General features: G+C 43.0%; 3 protein-coding genes across 4 annotated transcripts; 2 read left to right on the forward strand and 1 right to left on the reverse strand.

The window, feature by feature from the left end:
• The first annotated feature begins 200 nt into the window (after window positions 1-200).
• On the forward strand, window positions 201-5,320 carry LOC124380545 (transmembrane emp24 domain-containing protein 2). Of its 2 annotated transcripts, XM_046841642.1 has the most exons (5): window positions 201-533; window positions 3,120-3,312; window positions 3,569-3,589; window positions 3,901-4,008; window positions 4,253-5,320. In XM_046841642.1, exons 1-5 carry the CDS (start codon window positions 354-356, stop codon window positions 4,375-4,377), a joined length of 627 nt encoding a protein of 208 aa, XP_046697598.1. In that variant the 5' UTR covers window positions 201-353; the 3' UTR covers window positions 4,378-5,320. The 2 variants fall into 2 exon arrangements, with proteins under 2 accessions (XP_046697598.1, XP_046697599.1); XM_046841643.1 differs by lacking the exon at window positions 3,569-3,589.
• A 435-nt stretch (window positions 5,321-5,755) lies between these two features.
• Window positions 5,756-11,189, reverse strand: eif2b1 (eukaryotic translation initiation factor 2B, subunit 1 alpha). The gene is made up of 9 exons (XM_046841641.1): window positions 10,927-11,189; window positions 10,635-10,736; window positions 9,475-9,611; window positions 8,768-8,884; window positions 8,529-8,641; window positions 7,633-7,701; window positions 7,425-7,500; window positions 6,868-6,993; window positions 5,756-6,086 (listed from the first exon to the last, which is right to left on the reverse strand). Exons 1-9 carry the CDS (start codon window positions 10,937-10,939, stop codon window positions 5,931-5,933), a joined length of 909 nt encoding a protein of 302 aa, XP_046697597.1. The 5' UTR covers window positions 10,940-11,189; the 3' UTR covers window positions 5,756-5,930.
• A 137-nt stretch (window positions 11,190-11,326) lies between these two features.
• gtf2h3 (general transcription factor IIH, polypeptide 3) lies at window positions 11,327-17,978 on the forward strand. Its single transcript, XM_046841640.1, has 13 exons — window positions 11,327-11,426; window positions 11,574-11,653; window positions 12,992-13,098; window positions 13,182-13,330; window positions 13,419-13,481; window positions 13,572-13,601; window positions 15,080-15,108; window positions 15,216-15,290; window positions 15,394-15,447; window positions 16,022-16,090; window positions 16,185-16,320; window positions 17,569-17,605; window positions 17,711-17,978. Exons 1-13 carry the CDS (start codon window positions 11,417-11,419, stop codon window positions 17,778-17,780), a joined length of 909 nt encoding a protein of 302 aa, XP_046697596.1. The 5' UTR covers window positions 11,327-11,416; the 3' UTR covers window positions 17,781-17,978.
• The last annotated feature ends 245 nt before the right edge of the window (window positions 17,979-18,223 follow it).

Consider the following 18,223-nt stretch of genomic DNA (forward strand, 5'->3'; position numbering starts at 1 on the left):
GTGTGTGTGTGAGTGAGTGAGAGAGAGAGAGAGAGAGAGAGAGAGAGAGAGAGAGAGAGAGAGAGAGAGTCAAAATTGCGTTGCTTTAATCGGCCACCATTTTGTCCCTGTGCGGCTTCCGTGGTGAAGCTTTACGTGGCATCACGGAAGCAGTTGTTTGTATCCACTCAGGAGCGCGCAGGGCAGCGCGGTGACTCGGTGACTCCTCCCCCGCATGTCCGCGGCTATCTGAGGGTTACATTCACTTCCCCGTGTGGAGTGAAGCCGGACTCTGTCTCCCTCATACATATTTTGTATTATAGTTTTAGATATATACATTTTCATGCGTGTATTTTGTTAAAGTATTTTGCACCATGTTGACCTTTTCGGAAGTCGCGGTCGTTCTGGCGGCTCTGTGCGCCACCGCGTCCGGTTACTTCGTCAGCGTTGACGCTCACGCCGAGGAGTGCTTTTACGAGCGAGTCAACTCGGGCACCAAGATGGGCCTCATGTTCGAGGTGGCTGAGGGCGGATTTCTGGATATCGACGTGGAGGTACACAGAAATATACATAAATATAAAACCCCTTTTAGATGACGAGGAGCAGCTGTGAACCGGGTTTGGTCCTGAAGGTTTAGTCATGTATTACTCACCCTCTTTAGGCGCCCTACCTGGTGTCCTGGAGTGCGGATTGGGATGCGGCCCACACCACCCCTATTATCTTACTTCTAAATAATCATCACATACAAATCATTCAGATGTTATAGAAATGATTCCAGCTTTGTTTGAAGTGACCAGCAAACTTCCATATATTTAAGTCCCTATTTTTACACACTAAATGTCAATAAATAACTCAAAACTGTCCTAGAATTATTGTTGTTTTTGTTATAAAAATGTGCTGTTTAGTTGTTATTATTATTATTATTATTATTGTTATTATTATTGTTATTATTATTATTATAGACAAGACAAAGGCATCAGATCCTGTCTATATGTCCAACAGCTGTTAGGATCCCAGTGTCCAAGCCACATCTGTTCCTCCAGCGCTAAAGAGAGGATCAAAAAAATAAATCATCCATCCATCTTTCCTCTTTCTGATGTTCTCCTGATGGGTTCTGGAGTCTCAGATAATTTTTCGGTTTGTGAGACGAAGGCAGAGACGCGTAGAAGTGGTTGTGTGTGGCGTACGATTTCACGTAAAACAGTTTCAGTGTGAACGGATTGGGTTTTTTTGGGGGGGGGGTTGAGCTGAGATGGATAAGAATTTGATGTTTTTTATTGTGTCTATGTTTACAGCATATCCAGAGCCGCTTACAATGATCTCAATTATACAACAGATCGATTGAGGGTTAAGGGCCTTGCTCGAGGGCCCAACATTGGCAGCCTGGTTTTAGCGGGATTCAATCTCATGACCTTTCGAGTAGATGTCCACAATTTTAAACTGAGCTACCAATTCCCAGGGTGATCTTATTTATGCACCTGAGCAGTTGATGGTTAAGGTCCTTGCTGAAGGGCCTGAAAGTGGCACCTTGTCAGTGATGGGATTTCAACTCATGATCAGGATCAGTGAACAGTTGATAACCTCAACAATGATGAAACTGTAATGAGTGGACATTCTGTGGAACCCAGATGACGATGGGTTTTTGAGTCTGGTTCCTCTTTTTTAATGCGTGAACCTTCACTGGTTCACTCACAAGAGATAAAGTAACAGGGAGGGTTTCATTTTTTTAAGCTGCTTTAGGACATTCGCACTACAAAACAATAGAAAATCAAATGGAGTTGAATTTGAAACTCAAAAGTTCCTCATCTGAGTGAAGAAATTAACAAAGTACCTCAGACACAAAACAAATTGTAATTTTTTTTATTTGTTTTCGGGTTCTTCTGATGACTCGTCCTGTGCTGGTTTTGCGTTCATCCAGTTAAATGTTCTCTTCTAGCAGCGTAAGCAGTAAACACATATTCGGCTCGAACAATTTGGAAAAACAGTCCCCAGTTCGACTGAGAATTCGACCAGAATCAGGGCTTCACCATCGCTTCTCCAAGAGTAAAGTAATCTCGTTTTTCTCTTCTCCACAGGATCTCAAGTTCTGGGATCTTGTTCACCTAAAAACAGTGAACATGGGAAGGCTATCGTTGGACGGGTTGCCAGATTGGGGGACAAAATGAATTCCACTCTGTTGTTTTCAATATCTAGCTAGTTCTGTTTAGCTCAGTGGTTACTAGGGGAACCGTAATATGAGCCAAACCGTGTGTTTATCTAGTGGTTCCGGTCCTGGACTTCTGAGCAGATTGTTATTAGTTCGAATAGCAAAATATCACTGCTGGGCCCTTGGGAAAGGCCCTTAGCCCTCAACTACTTCAGTATAAATGAGTTAACTGAGAGTTGCTCTGGATATGGGTGTCTACCAAACGCCGCAAATGTAAATGATTAAGCTACTGCCAATTTCTTTGGCCAGGGGTGAATCTCAAACACTTTTGTGGAAATCAGTCAAAAGCCTTTTCATGGGGATTTTAAGATTGTTAAGGAGCAGGAAATCCCCTCTCGTGAAAGAATCGACCCGACGCATGTCTGCAACTTATCGTACCTTTAAGCCGAACAAATCTTTTTTCCCGGGAAATCAAATCCACTTTGGAGAAAGGAAGATGTCTGGAAACAAAGGTCCGATCCTGCCATCAGAGAAATCGGCGAGAAACAGATCTCCACACGGGTCAGTAAACGCGGGGGCGTGGTCATGTGTATACAAGCAGAAACTGCGACGCCTCCACCGGATGCTTTCCAGCATGAGATTTTCATTCTAGGACGATTCGTAGTGACAAGAAGGCTTGTGAAAAAAAGTAATCGATGGAAAATTCATTTATTGTGTAGGAAGGTTCCTCGTTCGCTCGTTTATTTTGTGATTAATTGAGTCTCGGTCCATTCCCACTCCTAAGTCTGGGGTTTTATCGTAGAGCAGCTTCCTGCCCGGAGGCTGAAGCACCTCGACTTTGTTCGACTTTGTACTTTGTCCAAGCTTCTTCGATTGGCTTTCTGACAAGGAGAAGAACAGTACGTCATCACTTCCACCCAACGGACACGACCGATTTCACGCTCTTCACTTTTCATTCTCTGAATTTAAAACTTTTTTTTGCTTTGTTTGGTAGATCACAGGTCCTGACGGGAAGCAGATCTACAAAGGGGACCGTGAGTCCAGCGGGAAGTACTCCGTGGCTGCACACATGGACGGGACGTACAAGTTCTGCTTCAGCAACAAGATGTCCACCATGACACCCAAGATCGTCATGTTCACTATCGATATCGGCGAGGCGCCCAAAGGGGACGGCATGGAGACCGAGGGTGCGTCCACGATCCACCACTTTCGATATTCTATTAGGAATAATAACCATGAACGTATTAATCTTTAGAGATATTAATGGTTGTGTGCAGTTAAGTCTTTTTTTTAACTAGAAGTTTAGTCCCGCGCACGATTGCTACATGTAGCTACATTTCTCGTCATTTGAACCCCCCACACCCCACCCCTGATTTCATCCTGTACTCCTTTTTCATTTCGTCTTTCTTCCTCTTTTTCTTGCTTCCTCCTTCTCCTCCTCAGTCGGTGGCGGGACCTGGGATGGTAGGTTTCATAGTGGGCTGCATGGAAAGCTTTGTGCACGCCGCATCAGTCTTCCATTAACTTCCACCCGCTCACGTCTGTGCAGTGTGCCTTTGGGTTTAACGTGTCGCCTCACGCTGTCTTTAATCGGAAATTAGCGATACTTGTAGTACGCTTGGTCCATTTTTCGAGAACAAAACTGCGTATTTACGCTAAAGAATGATGTGCATACATTAAACCCCCCGCCCCCCCATTCATGCGAATGCGACCCCCTCCCCCGCTGCTTTCTGCTCACGTCGCGCACGTTCTCACTAGGCCCCGTTCCGTTACAGCGCACCAAAACAAGCTGGAGGAGATGATCAACGAGCTGGCTGTGGCCATGACGGCGGTCAAACACGAGCAGGAGTACATGGAGGTCCGCGAGAGGATACACCGAGCGAGTAAGACCCTACGAATCTCTCGTCTTGAGGAATTGAACAGTTTGTTTCTATAGCACTTTTCACCATGTAAGAACAATAGAACATTGAAATAAGTGAATTATGTGTGTTAACCCCCCTCTTTAGCCTGGGGGCACTAGTGGTAAGGAGCCAGACTCAAAGGGGAACCCGTCCGTTTGGATGGGTCCTCATTTTGTCCTTGCGTACGATCTAACATGTGTCCCTCTCCCCCTTTTTCCCCTTGCAGTCAACGACAACACGAACAGCCGCGTGGTGCTCTGGTCGTTCTTTGAGGCTCTGGTGCTGGTGGCCATGACGCTGGGACAGATTTACTACCTGAAGAGGTTTTTTGAAGTGCGGCGAGTCGTTTAATTCTCAAGTTGTACCCTTTTTTTTTTTTCTTTCCTCCCCCCCCCCTATTCCAAAGCGTCTCGCCGTACTTTGGACTTCTTTGGAGAATAAAAGACAAACTATTGAAAAAAGAATATATAAAAAGATGACCACGTCTAAACGGGTCGACCTGCGAAGGCCGCACTCGACTTCTGCTCCAATCACGGGCCCGTTCGGGAATTTTGTATTCGCGTAAAAGGTGCGGCGATTGAGAATTTGCGGGGAAAGAAATGTCACACTTTCACGTATGAGGGAGATGTGTGTGTGTGTGTATATGTGTGTGTTGGGGGGTGGGGAGGGGTGCACTTGTTATCTAATTGCAATACACACTGCAAAATACATACGGATGAAGCTTTTCATTTGACTCACCCTCATATTTGTGGGAAAGTCATTCACAGAAAAATAAATCAGTCCACCTTTTTATGTAAATTTTAAAGATATGGGACATGATGGTAAATTTGACCAGGATTTGATTTTTTGGGGTTTTTTTTATTTAGAAAATTATGTTGGGTTACAATGAGAGTTCCCTGATATTTTTGATTCTTACAGATGCTTCTTTTTGACCCATTTGCAAATTAGAGACAGCATTTTTTTTTAGGTGGTGGTGGTGGTGGTGGTGGTCAGGGTCGACCCCCCCCTTCAAAATCTTCTTAAACTGAGTACAAATCAGGAGTTTCTTATCCACCTCGAGGTCAACGGAGTTCACAACACTGGAGTTTTTTCTTTTTTGTACTTTTTTTCCGTGAAGGAGGTTTTGAAAACAAAAATTTAAATCATGTCAAGCCAGACGAAACTCCAGGTTTGTTTGTGTTTTGACTAAAGCTCATTTACAGACTGTTTTGTCTGTATTTTGAAATTAATCTCCACTCCTGTGTAAAAAAGCAAACAAACAATAAAATAAAGGCTGTTCATGGTTTGGATAAAACGGTTTGCTTTTGGTTGAAGGAAACTCTATCCGAGTTGGAATTCTCATCGTGAGGTCATCAGTACAAATCAAAGGTGCGTCGTCCGTTTTTCAGATCGCCATACACAATCCACTATATTGGCAAAAGTTTGTGGACCACCTGTTGCTGGGAAGATGTTATAGAGTGTGGTACAGGTGTCCCAATACTTTTGTCCATATACTGTATTTTCTAATGCGTTTTGTTTTTTCTAATACTTTTACATCACACCATAGTGAACCTCACTAAAGAGATGAATGATGGGTTTTTTAAACATGTGATTTCCTTTTGTTTCTGTGGACAGATTTGATGTAAAATGTAACAGGAAGGAATATTTTCCATCAAAAATATCGTTCACACGGAAAACAAACAGTGAAAGCTGCAGTCCAGGAAATTTGGCAGATTATTATACACAAGAAAAGGGTTTTATATATTTATTTGTTTATTCCCTAATGTAAATGGAGTATATGAACAGGAGATGGACCTGGATATATAAATTACCGATATTGTAATGGGCGTGTGGTTGGGAGTAAAACCGAGATGCATCATTGTCAGGATTGTGTGTCTCTGTAATGGCCCTTAAGGGCAGGATCGTTACAAGTAGAGCTTGATGAGCTCGTCGCTGACCGCCGAAGGAGTCAACACACCCAGGTCGGTGAAAAGCAGCGTGATGAGGGACGGAGGTGTGTAGTCGATTATCGGATGCTCCTGATTGAAATCCTCAGCCGTTTTCAGCGTATCTGCTTTGTACTGAGGAAAAAGAAATTTTGTTTACTTGCAAGATACATCGGTATCTACAAACATAGGCACTAAACATGAGCGAAGAAGCCTCACCCCGACTTCCTGTTTCACAGGAGCATAAACATGAGGCCACACACAGGCCATATTCCCTTAGCTGTTATTCATCATACAGAGTTTCTGCAGGTTTCACCAAGTCACCATTAAGAGTGAAATGTAAGACACGACATCTCAAAAACAAATACGGTCTTGAATCTTTTTTTTTTCCAAGCCAAGTATCGCTAAACCTGCACTTCCCCATAGCTGAGAAATAAAATCTGTTTTTACGTCTGTGGTACAATCCGTGAGAGATTCCCGCAAACAACAGAAAGCTGATTGGCTGTTGCCTGTTGGTCTCATTTGTATTTGAATTATATTTGGACCAGCGAAAAAAAGAAACTACAACCACCATGGAAACGAACACACAAACATTCTAAAGTGCTGCATCTGCATTTCAATGAACATTAGAAGCTACCTCTAATTGCCCCTAAGGTTATAGGGACATCAAAAATGAAGACATTAAGACCCTGAACAGCGGCGACCCCGGTGACGGATAACTCTTGACTGACAGCTGGACGATTTCACGCATTGTGCTGCATTGACTTCTAAATATACAGTCGAATGGGAAGAAGATGGTACGTAGGCGTTCCCTATATAAACTGGTCATCCAGAGAATATTTCCATCCCTTCGTAACTGATATGAAAGAAACGACTCGTGTATGGTGGAGATTTAATAAACAGCAGGAAGGCTCACCTTGAACCGATCGGGCACGTCTTGCTGGTTGAGCGGGTAAAGGCGCACAAACTTGAAACTTTCTGCCACCACGTAAAACGGCTTGTTGTGCGCTTTGGAGCAGACCGCCATCTGGTAGGTGCCAATCTATAGGAGTTAAACATCCGACACGTTATCGACAAACGGAGCGACAATGTTCACATGAGGTGGTATCAAAGTTTCGAGACCAATTTTGTAACACGCACAGTCACAGGGCGCGCCGACCTTTATAAGTCAGCGTGCCTGAAGGGATCAGGAGCGGTGCAACTCGTGCTGTTCTGACCATCAGAGTGTCTCTACGGAAACCCACCCTACCTGCCGGATTTGGCTCCTGCGGACTTCGCCCCTCTTCCAGATGCCATTTCGACACCGTCTGGGACATTTGGCGCAGGAATGTTGGGGGCGGCGTGTTGCTGTGCAAGGGGACTATTTTAAAGTTGACGGTGTGTAGATGAATAAACCTAGATGAATAAAGTACGAGCCTCGAAACTTTTTGACACCACCTCGTATGCACGAGCATCTAAACACACGAGACTGACCTTGTTTATAATGCCTCCACTTTCAACGACACCCTCAGCCCCGACGATGACCAGGTCCACCTTCTCCATGATGTATCTAATACCATTTACAGGAGTTAATGGATACTTTATATATTTAGTTTTTACATCACCAGGAAAAACGTGTTACGACACAAATCGTAAAGGTTGTATATGAAATGAAGGGGGAATTAAAAAAAAGGCAATTTACCCAACTGCAGCATCGAGCACTACTGTGACTGGGATATTGAGTCTTCGCAGCTGTTCGGCCATCTGACGACTAAAAACACACAATCCACAAATTATTGAACGTTGGCGATACGCGAGAAATAAAACAGGACATGGTGTTATAATGAGGTTATCACATGGACAGAAGTTTGTGTGCCACCTGACCAGAACGTTTTGAACAACATTCCATTCCATATATTAAGGACATACATTTATTACGTATCGGGACTTTTTCCAGCCACACGTGGTTCTTCACCAAACTGTTCCCACAAAGTTGGGATGAATTTTTCACGTTGACTGCACCCCAGGCCTCCTCACCTCACTTACATCGGTTTACTAGTCCATCACCTTTACTAACACCCCTGGTCTGAATCTCCACAAGCACACGCCATAATCTAGTGAAAAATCTTCCCAGAAGAGTGGAGGGAATTATAAGAGCAATGCGATGCTTGAAAACCCCATACGGCCACTCTTCTGGGAAGATGTTCCAATGGATTTTATCTAGATCTGTCTTTATTTAGCAGCTTTGTACAGTCAGTGTAAAAAATGTTTACCAAAGGTGTTCAATAGGGTTGGGTGGTCAGAGCTTTATAGCACAGTTAAGGGCCTTGATCAAGGGCCCCAAGCGAGGGAGCTTGGGAATACTGGGGCTTAAATCTCCGGCCTACTGGTCAGTAACCCCGAGCCTTAACCACTGTTCTACAACCTTCTCCCATCCAATGGCATCTTATACAATTGTGTGCCTCCACCTTGGCTGGTGTCCCAATACTTTTGCTCCCCAAAGTGTAATAACTACCTTATGGCTGTTTAAACGTTTACAAAGGAACTGAATGAAGCACAAACACGTCCTGGAATCCTGAGAGACGATAGAGGAATTACCCGGAAGAGTCGGGCTGGGATTCTGTGACGTATACGGTAAAGCGCTTCTTGTCAGCCGCTGCGTTTTCCAGAACTTTCAGCACAACCCTCGAGGAGGAGTGCGTCAGGATTTTCTGCAGGAAAATAAAAGCAGAAGGTCCTGGAACGTGAGACAGAAGTGAAATGGAAGCACGTGACGATGCTACAAAGGGTTTAATTTTGCATCCAGATGACGTAAACGGACGCTATGCGGCACCTACAGCCCCGTCTTTGATGAACGTGTGACAAAGTTTGGCCACTTTGCCTCGGGACAAAGAGATCTTCTTCAGAAAAAGTTCTCCTCGGTCCACCATCACATTCTTGCACTGTGAGAGATCCTGTGGGGGGAAAAAACAAAAAGAATGGGAATATATTTCTCCTTCACTTTTTTAATTTTTCCTTCACCTTCTCCTCCTCTACCTCCTCCTCCACTTTTTCCTCCTCTTCCTCCTTCTCCACCCTCTCCTTCACTTTTTCCTTTACCTTCTTCTCCTCCACCTTCTCCTTCAGCTTCTCCTCCTTCTCTAATTTTCCTTTACCTTCCACTCCTCTACCTTCTCCTTTACCTTCTCCTCCTCAAACTCCTCATTTACTTTTTTCTTTAGCTTCTTCTCATCCACATTTTCCTTCACTCTCGCTCCTTCACCTTTTCCATACATTTTTCCTTTACCTTTTCCTCCTCCACTGTTTTCTTTACCTTCTCCCCGTCACCTTCTCCTCCTCCACTCCTCCTTCACCTTCTCCTCTACTGTTTTCTTTACCTTCTTCTCCCACACTCCTCCTTCACCTTCTCCTCCACCTTTTCCTTCTCCTTTCCGATGACAGGAACTGTATCATTACGATTAATTCTCTGAAGACATTTACGTCTGCGAGAGAATCTTTAAACTTATTCGATGTGTTCAGATGTTTCTCCACACGTCTGACTCACCGGATGCTCCAGCGATGTGAGGCTGATGAAACGAAGGAAAAGTTCTCCTCCTGAGGACACGGCCACCGAGGAATCCGCCTCCTTCAGCCTGCCGATGGCTTTGGTCAGGTTCTCTCTTAGGCCCACGATGGTCTCACCTAACATCATTTGGAAGATAATGGAGATGAAGGCACACAGTTGTTCGATGCGGAAGCATAAAAAATTCCCTTCACTTAAACTATGAGACCCAAAACTGTTCCAGTCTCACAATAGCCCTGACACAAAACCAGCTCCATGAAGATCTGGTTTACAGGGGATGGGGTGGAAAACAGAAGAAAAGAAAGGAAGGGAGCGAATGAAAGGGTGTAGTTTCCCACCACATGCACATCTGCTGTTAAAGTCCGTTTTTTAATTGATGTAAATCCAATGTTCAATTCACAACAAATTCACATGCACTCAAGACCGAGAGCTTCAAGATCTAATGATCTTCAATTCCAATAGAGAAATGAGGTGAAAACTCAGTCCCAGGAACTGACTTACACTGGAGTTTCTCTCATCCACAGAGTGTGTGTGGATAAAGAAGAAGGAGAAGAAAAATGTGAAGGAGAATGAGAAGGGATAGGAAAAGGTGTAGGATAATGTGAAGGAGAGGGAAAACAAAAAGGTGAAAAAGAAGATGAATGAGAATGAAGGTGAAAGAGAGAGTGAATGAAAACTTGAAGATGAAGAAGAAAGTAAGGGAGAGAGTGAGGAAGAAGATTAAGGAGAACTTAAAGATAAAGGAGAAAGTGAAGATGATGATTAAGGAGAACTTGAAGATAAAGGAGAAAGTGAATGAGAAAGACAAGAAGAGGAGAACTTAAAGATGAAGGAAAAGGAGAATCAGAAGTTAAAGGAGAAGGTGAAAGAGAGAGATAAAAGAAATTGAAGGAGATGGTTATGGAGAAGATGAATGAAGATGAAGAAGATAAAAGTGAATTAGAACATGAAGAAGAAGGAGAATTTGATGGTTAAGGAGAAGGTGAAGCTGAAAGAGATGCAGGTGAAAGGAAAAGTTGAAGGTGGAAAAGGAAAAGTTGAAGGAGGAGAAGGTGACAGAGTAAAAAAAGAAGGTGGAGAAGAATGGAGAAGCTGAAAGAGGAGAAGATGAAGAAGAAGGAAGGCATGAACTGGGCTCTTACTCTGATCTCTCTTCAGGAACTCCAGGAGAGAGCGAATCGCCGCCACTGCAGACGCCACATCTGGATCTTGGCTCATCTGCTTCCTAAAGTACTCGACCAACTCTGCAGAGAAACAGAACAGCGGGATTGTTGGATAAAACACCACGTGGTCGGTGAGGAGGAATGACACGTTATACTTTTTGATGTTACGACGTGACCTTAAAGCATGAAAACAAGAGTTTGTTTGTGGAAGTCACGTGAATTTCATCAGGCTGAAGGTTCTGAGCAGTGCATCAAGTCAGCAGGATCATACCTCCTTCATCCATGTGTCTTCTGTCGAGTGTGTTTCCAAACCCGAGACGCAATAACACTGAATGAGCAGCTTTCTTGCTGCTGCAATCAATGAGTGGATCCGCCCTCGAAGAACCTCACACACGGTTCACCACGGTACAGTAGATCCACCACCGTGATCCTGAGTGAGATTTCTTAAAAACTCGATCCCACACCTACCAGTAATATCGTCCAGTCTTTAGAATACCCACCAGACGCCTTATTTCGCTTTGCAACCGTATTCCTACAAGCCCCACCCCTTTGCATTCTGATTGGTTCATTTTTACTCTCTGCGAGCAAAATAACGTATCCGTAAGCATGATGCAGCCAATAATATGCGCCGATTTCATAAAGTAAGCGGTGTTTGTCTGAATACGGGTAGACGTTAAGGGAAGGCCGTAGACGCATAGTGATGACGTCATTAGAAACGCCTAAGACCACAGTGGCTCAGTGCGGGACAGACGCGTGCGGTGATGGCGACAGGTAACTAATTATAGTCAACATAAACAGTAAACAAGTGTGTTTATCTGTTCACGTGCTTAAATGTGTTAAATCTGTCTGATTACACACACACACACACACACACACACACACACACACACACACACACACACTGTGTTTGATCTACAGAGGATGAAATTAGCCTCCTGGTCATTGTGGTGGACGTCAATCCGATTTGGTGGGGAGAGCAAGCTCAGAGACAACCTGAGGTACGTGTGTGTGTGTGTGTGTGTGTGTGTGTGTGTGTGTGTGTTTGTTTGTTTGTTTAAATGTTGTGTATGATTACCTGAATGCTATAATTGTGTGTGTGTGTGTGTGTGTGTGTGTGTGTGTGTGTTTAAATGTTATGTATGATTGCATGAATGCTATAATGTTGTGTGTGTGTGTGTGTGTGTGTGTGTGTGTGTGTGTGTGTGTGTGTGTTTAAATGTTATGTATGATTGCATGAATGCTATAATGGTGTGTGTGTGTGTGTGTGTGTGTGTGTGTGTGTGTGTGTGTGTGTGTGTGTTTAAATGATGTATAATTGCCTGAATGCTATAATGTCCTCTGTGTGTATGTGTGTTTAAATGTTGTGTATGATTGTCTGAATGCTTTAATGTTCTGTGTGTGTGTGTGTGTGTGTGTGTGTGTGTTTGTGTGTGTGTGTGTTTGTGTGTGTTTACATGTTATGTATTTACATGTTATGTATGATTGCCTGAATGCTATAATGGTGTGTGTGTGTGTGTGTGTGTGTGTGTGTGTGTGTATGTGTGTGTGTTTACATGTTATGTATGATTGTCTGAATGCTATAATGGTGTGTGTGTGTGTGTGTGTGTTTGTGTGTGTTTACATGTTATGTATTTACATGTTATGTATGATTGCCTGAATGCTATAATGGTGTGTGTGTGTGTGTGTGTGTGTGTGTATGTGTGTGTGTTTACATGTTATGTATGATTGTCTGAATGCTATAATGGTGTGTGTGTGTGTGTGTGTGTGTGTGTGTGTGTGTTTAAATGTTGTGTATGATTGTCTGAATGCTATAACGTTGTGTGTGTGTTTGTGTGTGTGTGTTTATAGCATTCAGACAATCATACACAACATTTAATGTCCTTGTGTGTGTGTGTTTATAGCATTCAGGCAGTCATACACAACATTTAATGTCCTTGTGTGTGTGTGTTTATAGCATTCAGGCAGTCATACACAACATTTAATGTCCTTGTGTGTGTGTGTGTGTGTGTTTACATGTTGTGTATGTTTGCTTGTATGCTATAATGTTCTCTGTGTGTGTGTGTGTGTGTGTGTGTGTGTGTGTGTGTGTGTGTGTGTGTGTGTGTGTGTGTTTAAAGGATTAATAATTTGAGTTCTCATCAGTCCGTATTAAAGATTAAACCACTTTCTCCTTGGACTCATTTATATTCATCTGCAGTAAATCTGATTGGTTGATCGTCTCCTTACAGCAGTTTTTTATTTATAAACAGTGTTTTTCCTTGAAGATGTGATCAATTCCCTCTAACAGCAACCCCCAAAGAAATGTTAATCCCTTCTTTATTTCCTCTTTTTCTCAGTTCACTCTGTCTAAATGTCTGGATGCGGTGATTGTGGTAGCGAATGCTCACCAGGTTATGACTCGCACCAACAAACTGGCCATCATCGCCAGCCACTGCCAGGAGAAGTGCGTCATCCCATCTCTTTAATATTTTATTTTCTGCCATCATTTCAACTCATCGTTTTTTTTTTTCTTTTTTCTTTTTGAAGTCATTTCCTGTTCCCGAGCAAGCGCTGGAAAGCATGGGACGCCCCCGGGGATCAGGCAACCGCCTCTGGGGGCGCCGACGGGAAATACGAGCTGCTGTCCGTCTCCGACGACATCATCGCAGCCGAGATCAGGAACCTCATGGCCAGAAGTGAGTTCCGTGTCCAAAGAGATGCGGTATTTAAATCCTGAAACTAACCGAAGCAGTAAAATAAGTGTCTCTTTCCCCCGTATTAAAGCGCAAGTGAGAGGTCATCAAACCGACACGCTATTGGCCGGATCCCTGGCCAAAGCTCTCTGCTGTATCCTTTAAACGCTCTATCAGCTCTTATGTCTTTTCATGCTTCCTCGTGTAGCAAATAAAACACATTTCTTTAATGGTTTCCTCTCAGATATTCACAGAGTCTCTAAGGAGCTGGAAGGTAAACCTGGTTTTCAGATCAAATGGAAACAGAGCATTAATTGAGCCTTTTTTTAGTTCAGGATGGTTTAGTTTTTTAGAAAAAAGCCAGCAGTAGATGATGAAAATCTTTTATATTTGACACAACGACCCAACAACAATCAGAATTCTTTTTTTTTTACCCATATTGGACCAGTGTATGAAAAGTGTTCAGGTTTTTTACCTCTAATGTTTAATTCAATTAGTTTTTAGTGCACTTTTAACAACACGCCTGGGAGGTGGCAGACTAAACTTTCGCCACTTTAGAAGGGGGTGGATTTTCATGCCCCTCCTGCGGTTGAATTCGGTGTACAAAGAACACAAAAAAGAAATTATAGAAATCCTGCTGTTCGTTGTGCTCCAACTGTCATGCCTTTTTTCCCCACTAGAGGAGCGTTCCACACACTTTGAGAACCACTGGTTTAAGGCATTGGATCTCAAGGTCATGAGTTCAAATCCCAGCCACACCACTCCTGGGCCCCTGAGCGATGCACTTAACCCCCATAGCTGCTCAGTTGTATGAATGAAAGAAGTCTGTATACACCATGAATGTAAAGGTCTCGAAGCAACTTTCGAGATAAAGCAGTTATAAAGTTGTATGAAAGAATGGTTTCCTTATAACTGTAAGTTGAGCCGTAATGAACGAGCCAGTGGTGACTGGGGCCATTCCTGAGATGTCCATGTTACAGCACCCCTGGATCATTGAGGGGTTAAGGGCCTCGCTCAAGGGCCCCAATAGCGGCAGCCTGGCGATACCGAGCACTCGATCCCCCGACCTTCCGATCAGAAAACCAGAGCCTTAACCGCTGAGCTACCACTTCCCCACTAGAAGTTTTAGGAGTCTCTTGTTTCCCATCCAGATCATTCCTTAGCTTTTTGCTCACAGGCCACAGCAATGGCAACTTGATACTGCTGAGATTGGATCTTTTACCCTTCCAATCAGAAGTCCAACATCTTAACCGCTGAGCTGCTAATTGTATTGACACATTTCCAATTTTCCCGACGTGGTCGGTGTGCGTAGTGCAGCAGGTGGAGGGATTCTGGATAACTGATATATTACTCTATCCACTATATGCACCAGAATTTCGGGACTTTTTTTTTGAACATCCCATTCCACATTTAGTCCCCATGTCCTCTTATAATCACTCCCACTCCTCAGGGAATGTGTTCCACTAGATTTTGTGGAGATTTTGTGCAGGTTGCAAGATACTGAGGTGAAGAGGTCTGGGGTGCAGTCAGCGTAAAATAAAAAAAATCATCCCTAAGCTGTTCAATAGGGTTTAAAGCTTTATAACGGGAGATCTTTGACTCCAACCCATGTGAAGCCTATCTTCATGGAGCTGGTTTTGTGAACAGGTGGAACAGGTTTGGGCCTCCTAGTTCAAGTGAAGAAGAAGAAAAAGATCTCGTATACAACTGTGTTCGTTCAACCAGTAAAAAAATAATTTCTTGTATTTGCAGCTGGCCAAGACATGAAATCAAGGATATTGGTAAGAACCCAATCTCATTTCAGCAGCTATACGACTATAACGAAAAAAATACGATCTAAACCTTCAAAGCAAGCTTGAGGAACTCAGGAGATCGGTCTCTTCTGCAGGTGATCAAAGCAGCCAAGGATTGCGCTCTGCAGTACATGAACTTCATGAACGTGATCTTCGCAGCACAGAAACAGGTCTTAGTGAGACTTTTTAACTCGAATGCTGATTATGTGGTATTGATTATTGAGGATTTTCTCAAAGGAAACTGCTCTTTGTCCACCATCTGTTTGTTACCAGAATGTCCTGATCGATGCCTGTGTGCTGGACTCTGATTCGGGCCTCTTGCAGCAGGTTTGTTTTCCGTAGATGCGACTTTAGTAATAAATGATTACGTCAGAGGTTGAATTCACGTTTCAATGTTTCGCCGTTTTTTTCGATCTTAAGATCACGATAGCGATACGCAACTAATTTCGGTGCATTCTAAACTAATCCGGATACATTCGAAAATGGCGTCTAAAAACACTCCACGTTCGCTTTCAAACGTTTCCCAAAACCAGAGATGTTTCCGCCTGACAATTATTTACCCCCCAAACCGCTGGTCTCTGAAACATATCCACTTTGAATAGCGTTTTTGAAAGCTACGTTTTCGTTGATTGGACATGGCCAAAATGACTCTATTTTGCTCAATTATGTACTGTAGCGTGTAAACTAATAACATATGACAGAATACTACTTCCTGAAGACTCCTTGGTAGGCCACATCTCGACTTTTGATATTTTCAAGTTACGATTTTGTGGTCGAAACACACACGTCTGTATGTTGGCAGTCGTACTATTGCTTGTATTAATCTGAAATCTTGTATGTGGTGATCTGAAGCAGAACAGCAGACGAGACACGTCTTTTGATCACAGTTTTTTTTTCATAGGCTTGTGATATAACTGGTGGTCTCTACCTGAAGATTCCACAGAAAACTGCTTTGGCCCAGTATTTGTTGGTGAGATACGGTCCACGTCGTTACAATACCTACTGTCGTTTTTAACGTGCGACTCATTGTGTTATTGACTCTAACGTGTGATTCATTGGCACAGTGGGTTTTCCTGCCAGATGCAGATCAGCGTTCGCAGCTGGTGCTTCCTCCGCCAGTGCACGTCGACTACCGAGCGGCCTGCTTCTGTCACCGGAACCTCATCGAGATCGGCTACGTCTGCTCGGTGTGCCTGTCAAGTACGTCTCACACTTGTCTTTTCACTCGAACGTTTCAGTGTAGGTCGGATTGCTAGCAAAAAAAGGGTCCCGAAAACAAGGAACAATATCGTTGTTAAATCTGGTAAATGATTGATGCTTTTCAGGCTGTTTTGTGGCTTGTGGTCGACTTAGTGAAGGTAGAATAGATCTTGAATACGGCCAAGCAGCAGGAGGGTTCGACCTCAAAACCTTTGCCTTTTCAACCAAGTTGGCTGTAGATGAAGCTTTTGGCAAAACTATGCGACTTCTAAATAATCTTAAGTCGTCGTAGAAACAAAAAATCTATCAGTTTATAGGCAGGTCCAAAGACCTCCAACCTGGTTAGACCAAAGGTCCTTAAACACCAGGTTACTACACAGTACCATGGACCATGAAACAGTTGCTACCAGGATGCAACAACGAATGCTATGGAGACACGATTTGACGATTTCATGTAAATAAAATCAAACGAATGTTCGTCCAAACTTCAGATTCACGAGGTAGACACAAATTTTCAGTTTGCAGGTGTGCATTGTCGAGTTCATTTGTGACATTTCTTACCTCCTTTATATCCTATAAACCATCAGTTGTATTGTGCAGAGGAAAGGGTGACGACAGAATCAATAGCTGTATTAGTGCTACTACTGTACTAATCCATATTATGGCGAGAAAAGACGGTTCATCTTGTCCAAAAGAATGAAGGTCAGTCCGAAAAAATCACAAGAACTTTCAATGTATACGGAGTCATTCGCTCTATTAGTGCTACTAGAATCACTGTACAAATCCATATTATCGCAAGAAACACTCAGTGAAGTAAAAAGGAAAGACTATTATTAAAAATAAAGGTCAATCTGAAAAAAATATTTCTCCAAATACAGTCTCCAAAACCATTAAACGCTATGATGAAACAGGCTCTTGTCCCAGGAAAGGGAGACAGAGCTACCTCTGCTGCAGAGGATACGTTTATAAGAATTACCAGCATCAGAAAACGACAGTCTCGAAGTGCAAGTGGCAGAACTACCTTAAAATCCACTGTTCAATCAGACTTTAATGGTGGAATTAAGGCAAAGAAACCATTACTTTGGAGGAACAGAAAGCAGAAGAGACTTGCTTGGGCCAGGAACCACAAGGAATTGACATTAGATGAGTGGAAAATTGTCCTTTGGTCCTTTTTTAGAGCGAAACTTGTCCATGCTGGATTCCATTTTGGATTCGTTTGCTTCTTTTTGTGTTCTTTTCATCCAACAGTATTCTGCAACTTCAGTCCGATCTGCACAACATGCGAGTGAGTACTAACACACTTCTCTGCTCATTTCAAACCCAATGCGCTTGTTGCATTTCCTCCCAACGTGCTCTGTGGTACATTTTCCCTCCGTTTTTCCGTTTCCAGGACGGCGTTTAAGATTCCTCTGCCCCAGATGATGAAACCGAAGAAAAAGAAGCTGAAAGCTGCAAACTGATCTCCTCCTCCTCCTCCTCCTCCGGGGACGTGACCCTTTAATCTTTGGATACGTTTTTTCTTTTTTACTCCAAACCATGAAAGCAGGCATTTGATTTTTATACTCAACCTGCATCAGGGGCAAGCGTTAAACATCTGGATGATCATTTCTGTTTGACACTTTTTTGTATTGTAAATAGAAAATAAATTTTTACTTCTACATTTTTTGTGTGTTTTTTTTAAGTCTCCAACCACTGGGTCACAACCTGGTATCCGGACATGGAATTATCCTCTTTTATTGGATAATAAAAATTTGAGATGTTAGATTAGATATTAGATTGGATGTAACATTGGATAATAAAAATGAGATGTTAGATTGGAATGTTATATTAGATGTTAGATTGGAATGTATCATTAAATGTTTTAATTAAACGTTCTAACATTGGAATCTGACATTCTATATAA

Source organism: Silurus meridionalis, chromosome 27 (assembly GCF_014805685.1).
Source record: "Silurus meridionalis isolate SWU-2019-XX chromosome 27, ASM1480568v1, whole genome shotgun sequence".
Lineage (NCBI taxonomy): Eukaryota > Metazoa > Chordata > Actinopteri > Siluriformes > Siluridae > Silurus > Silurus meridionalis.

Excerpts from the sequence above, each read along its gene's own strand:
- eif2b1 (XM_046841641.1), bottom strand. Across the intron at positions 8,642-8,767 it reads CGTTCATCAAAGACGGGGCT|AAAATCCTGACGCACTCCTC; the intron begins GTAGGTGCCGCA and ends ATTTTCCTGCAG. Across the intron at positions 6,994-7,424 it reads GTGGAGGCATTATAAACAAG|ATTGGCACCTACCAGATGGC; the intron begins GTCAGTCTCGTG and ends TAACTCCTATAG.
- LOC124380545 (XM_046841642.1), top strand. The coding sequence starts at position 354 with ATGTTGACCTTTTCGGAAGTCGCGGTCGTTCTGGCGGCTCTGTGCGCC. Across the intron at positions 534-3,119 it reads TTCTGGATATCGACGTGGAG|ATCACAGGTCCTGACGGGAA; the intron begins GTACACAGAAAT and ends TTTGTTTGGTAG. Across the intron at positions 3,590-3,900 it reads CGGTGGCGGGACCTGGGATG|CGCACCAAAACAAGCTGGAG; the intron begins GTAGGTTTCATA and ends GTTCCGTTACAG.
- gtf2h3 (XM_046841640.1), top strand. Across the intron at positions 16,321-17,568 it reads CTGCTCGGTGTGCCTGTCAA|TATTCTGCAACTTCAGTCCG; the intron begins GTACGTCTCACA and ends TTCATCCAACAG. Across the intron at positions 17,606-17,710 it reads CCGATCTGCACAACATGCGA|GACGGCGTTTAAGATTCCTC; the intron begins GTGAGTACTAAC and ends TTCCGTTTCCAG.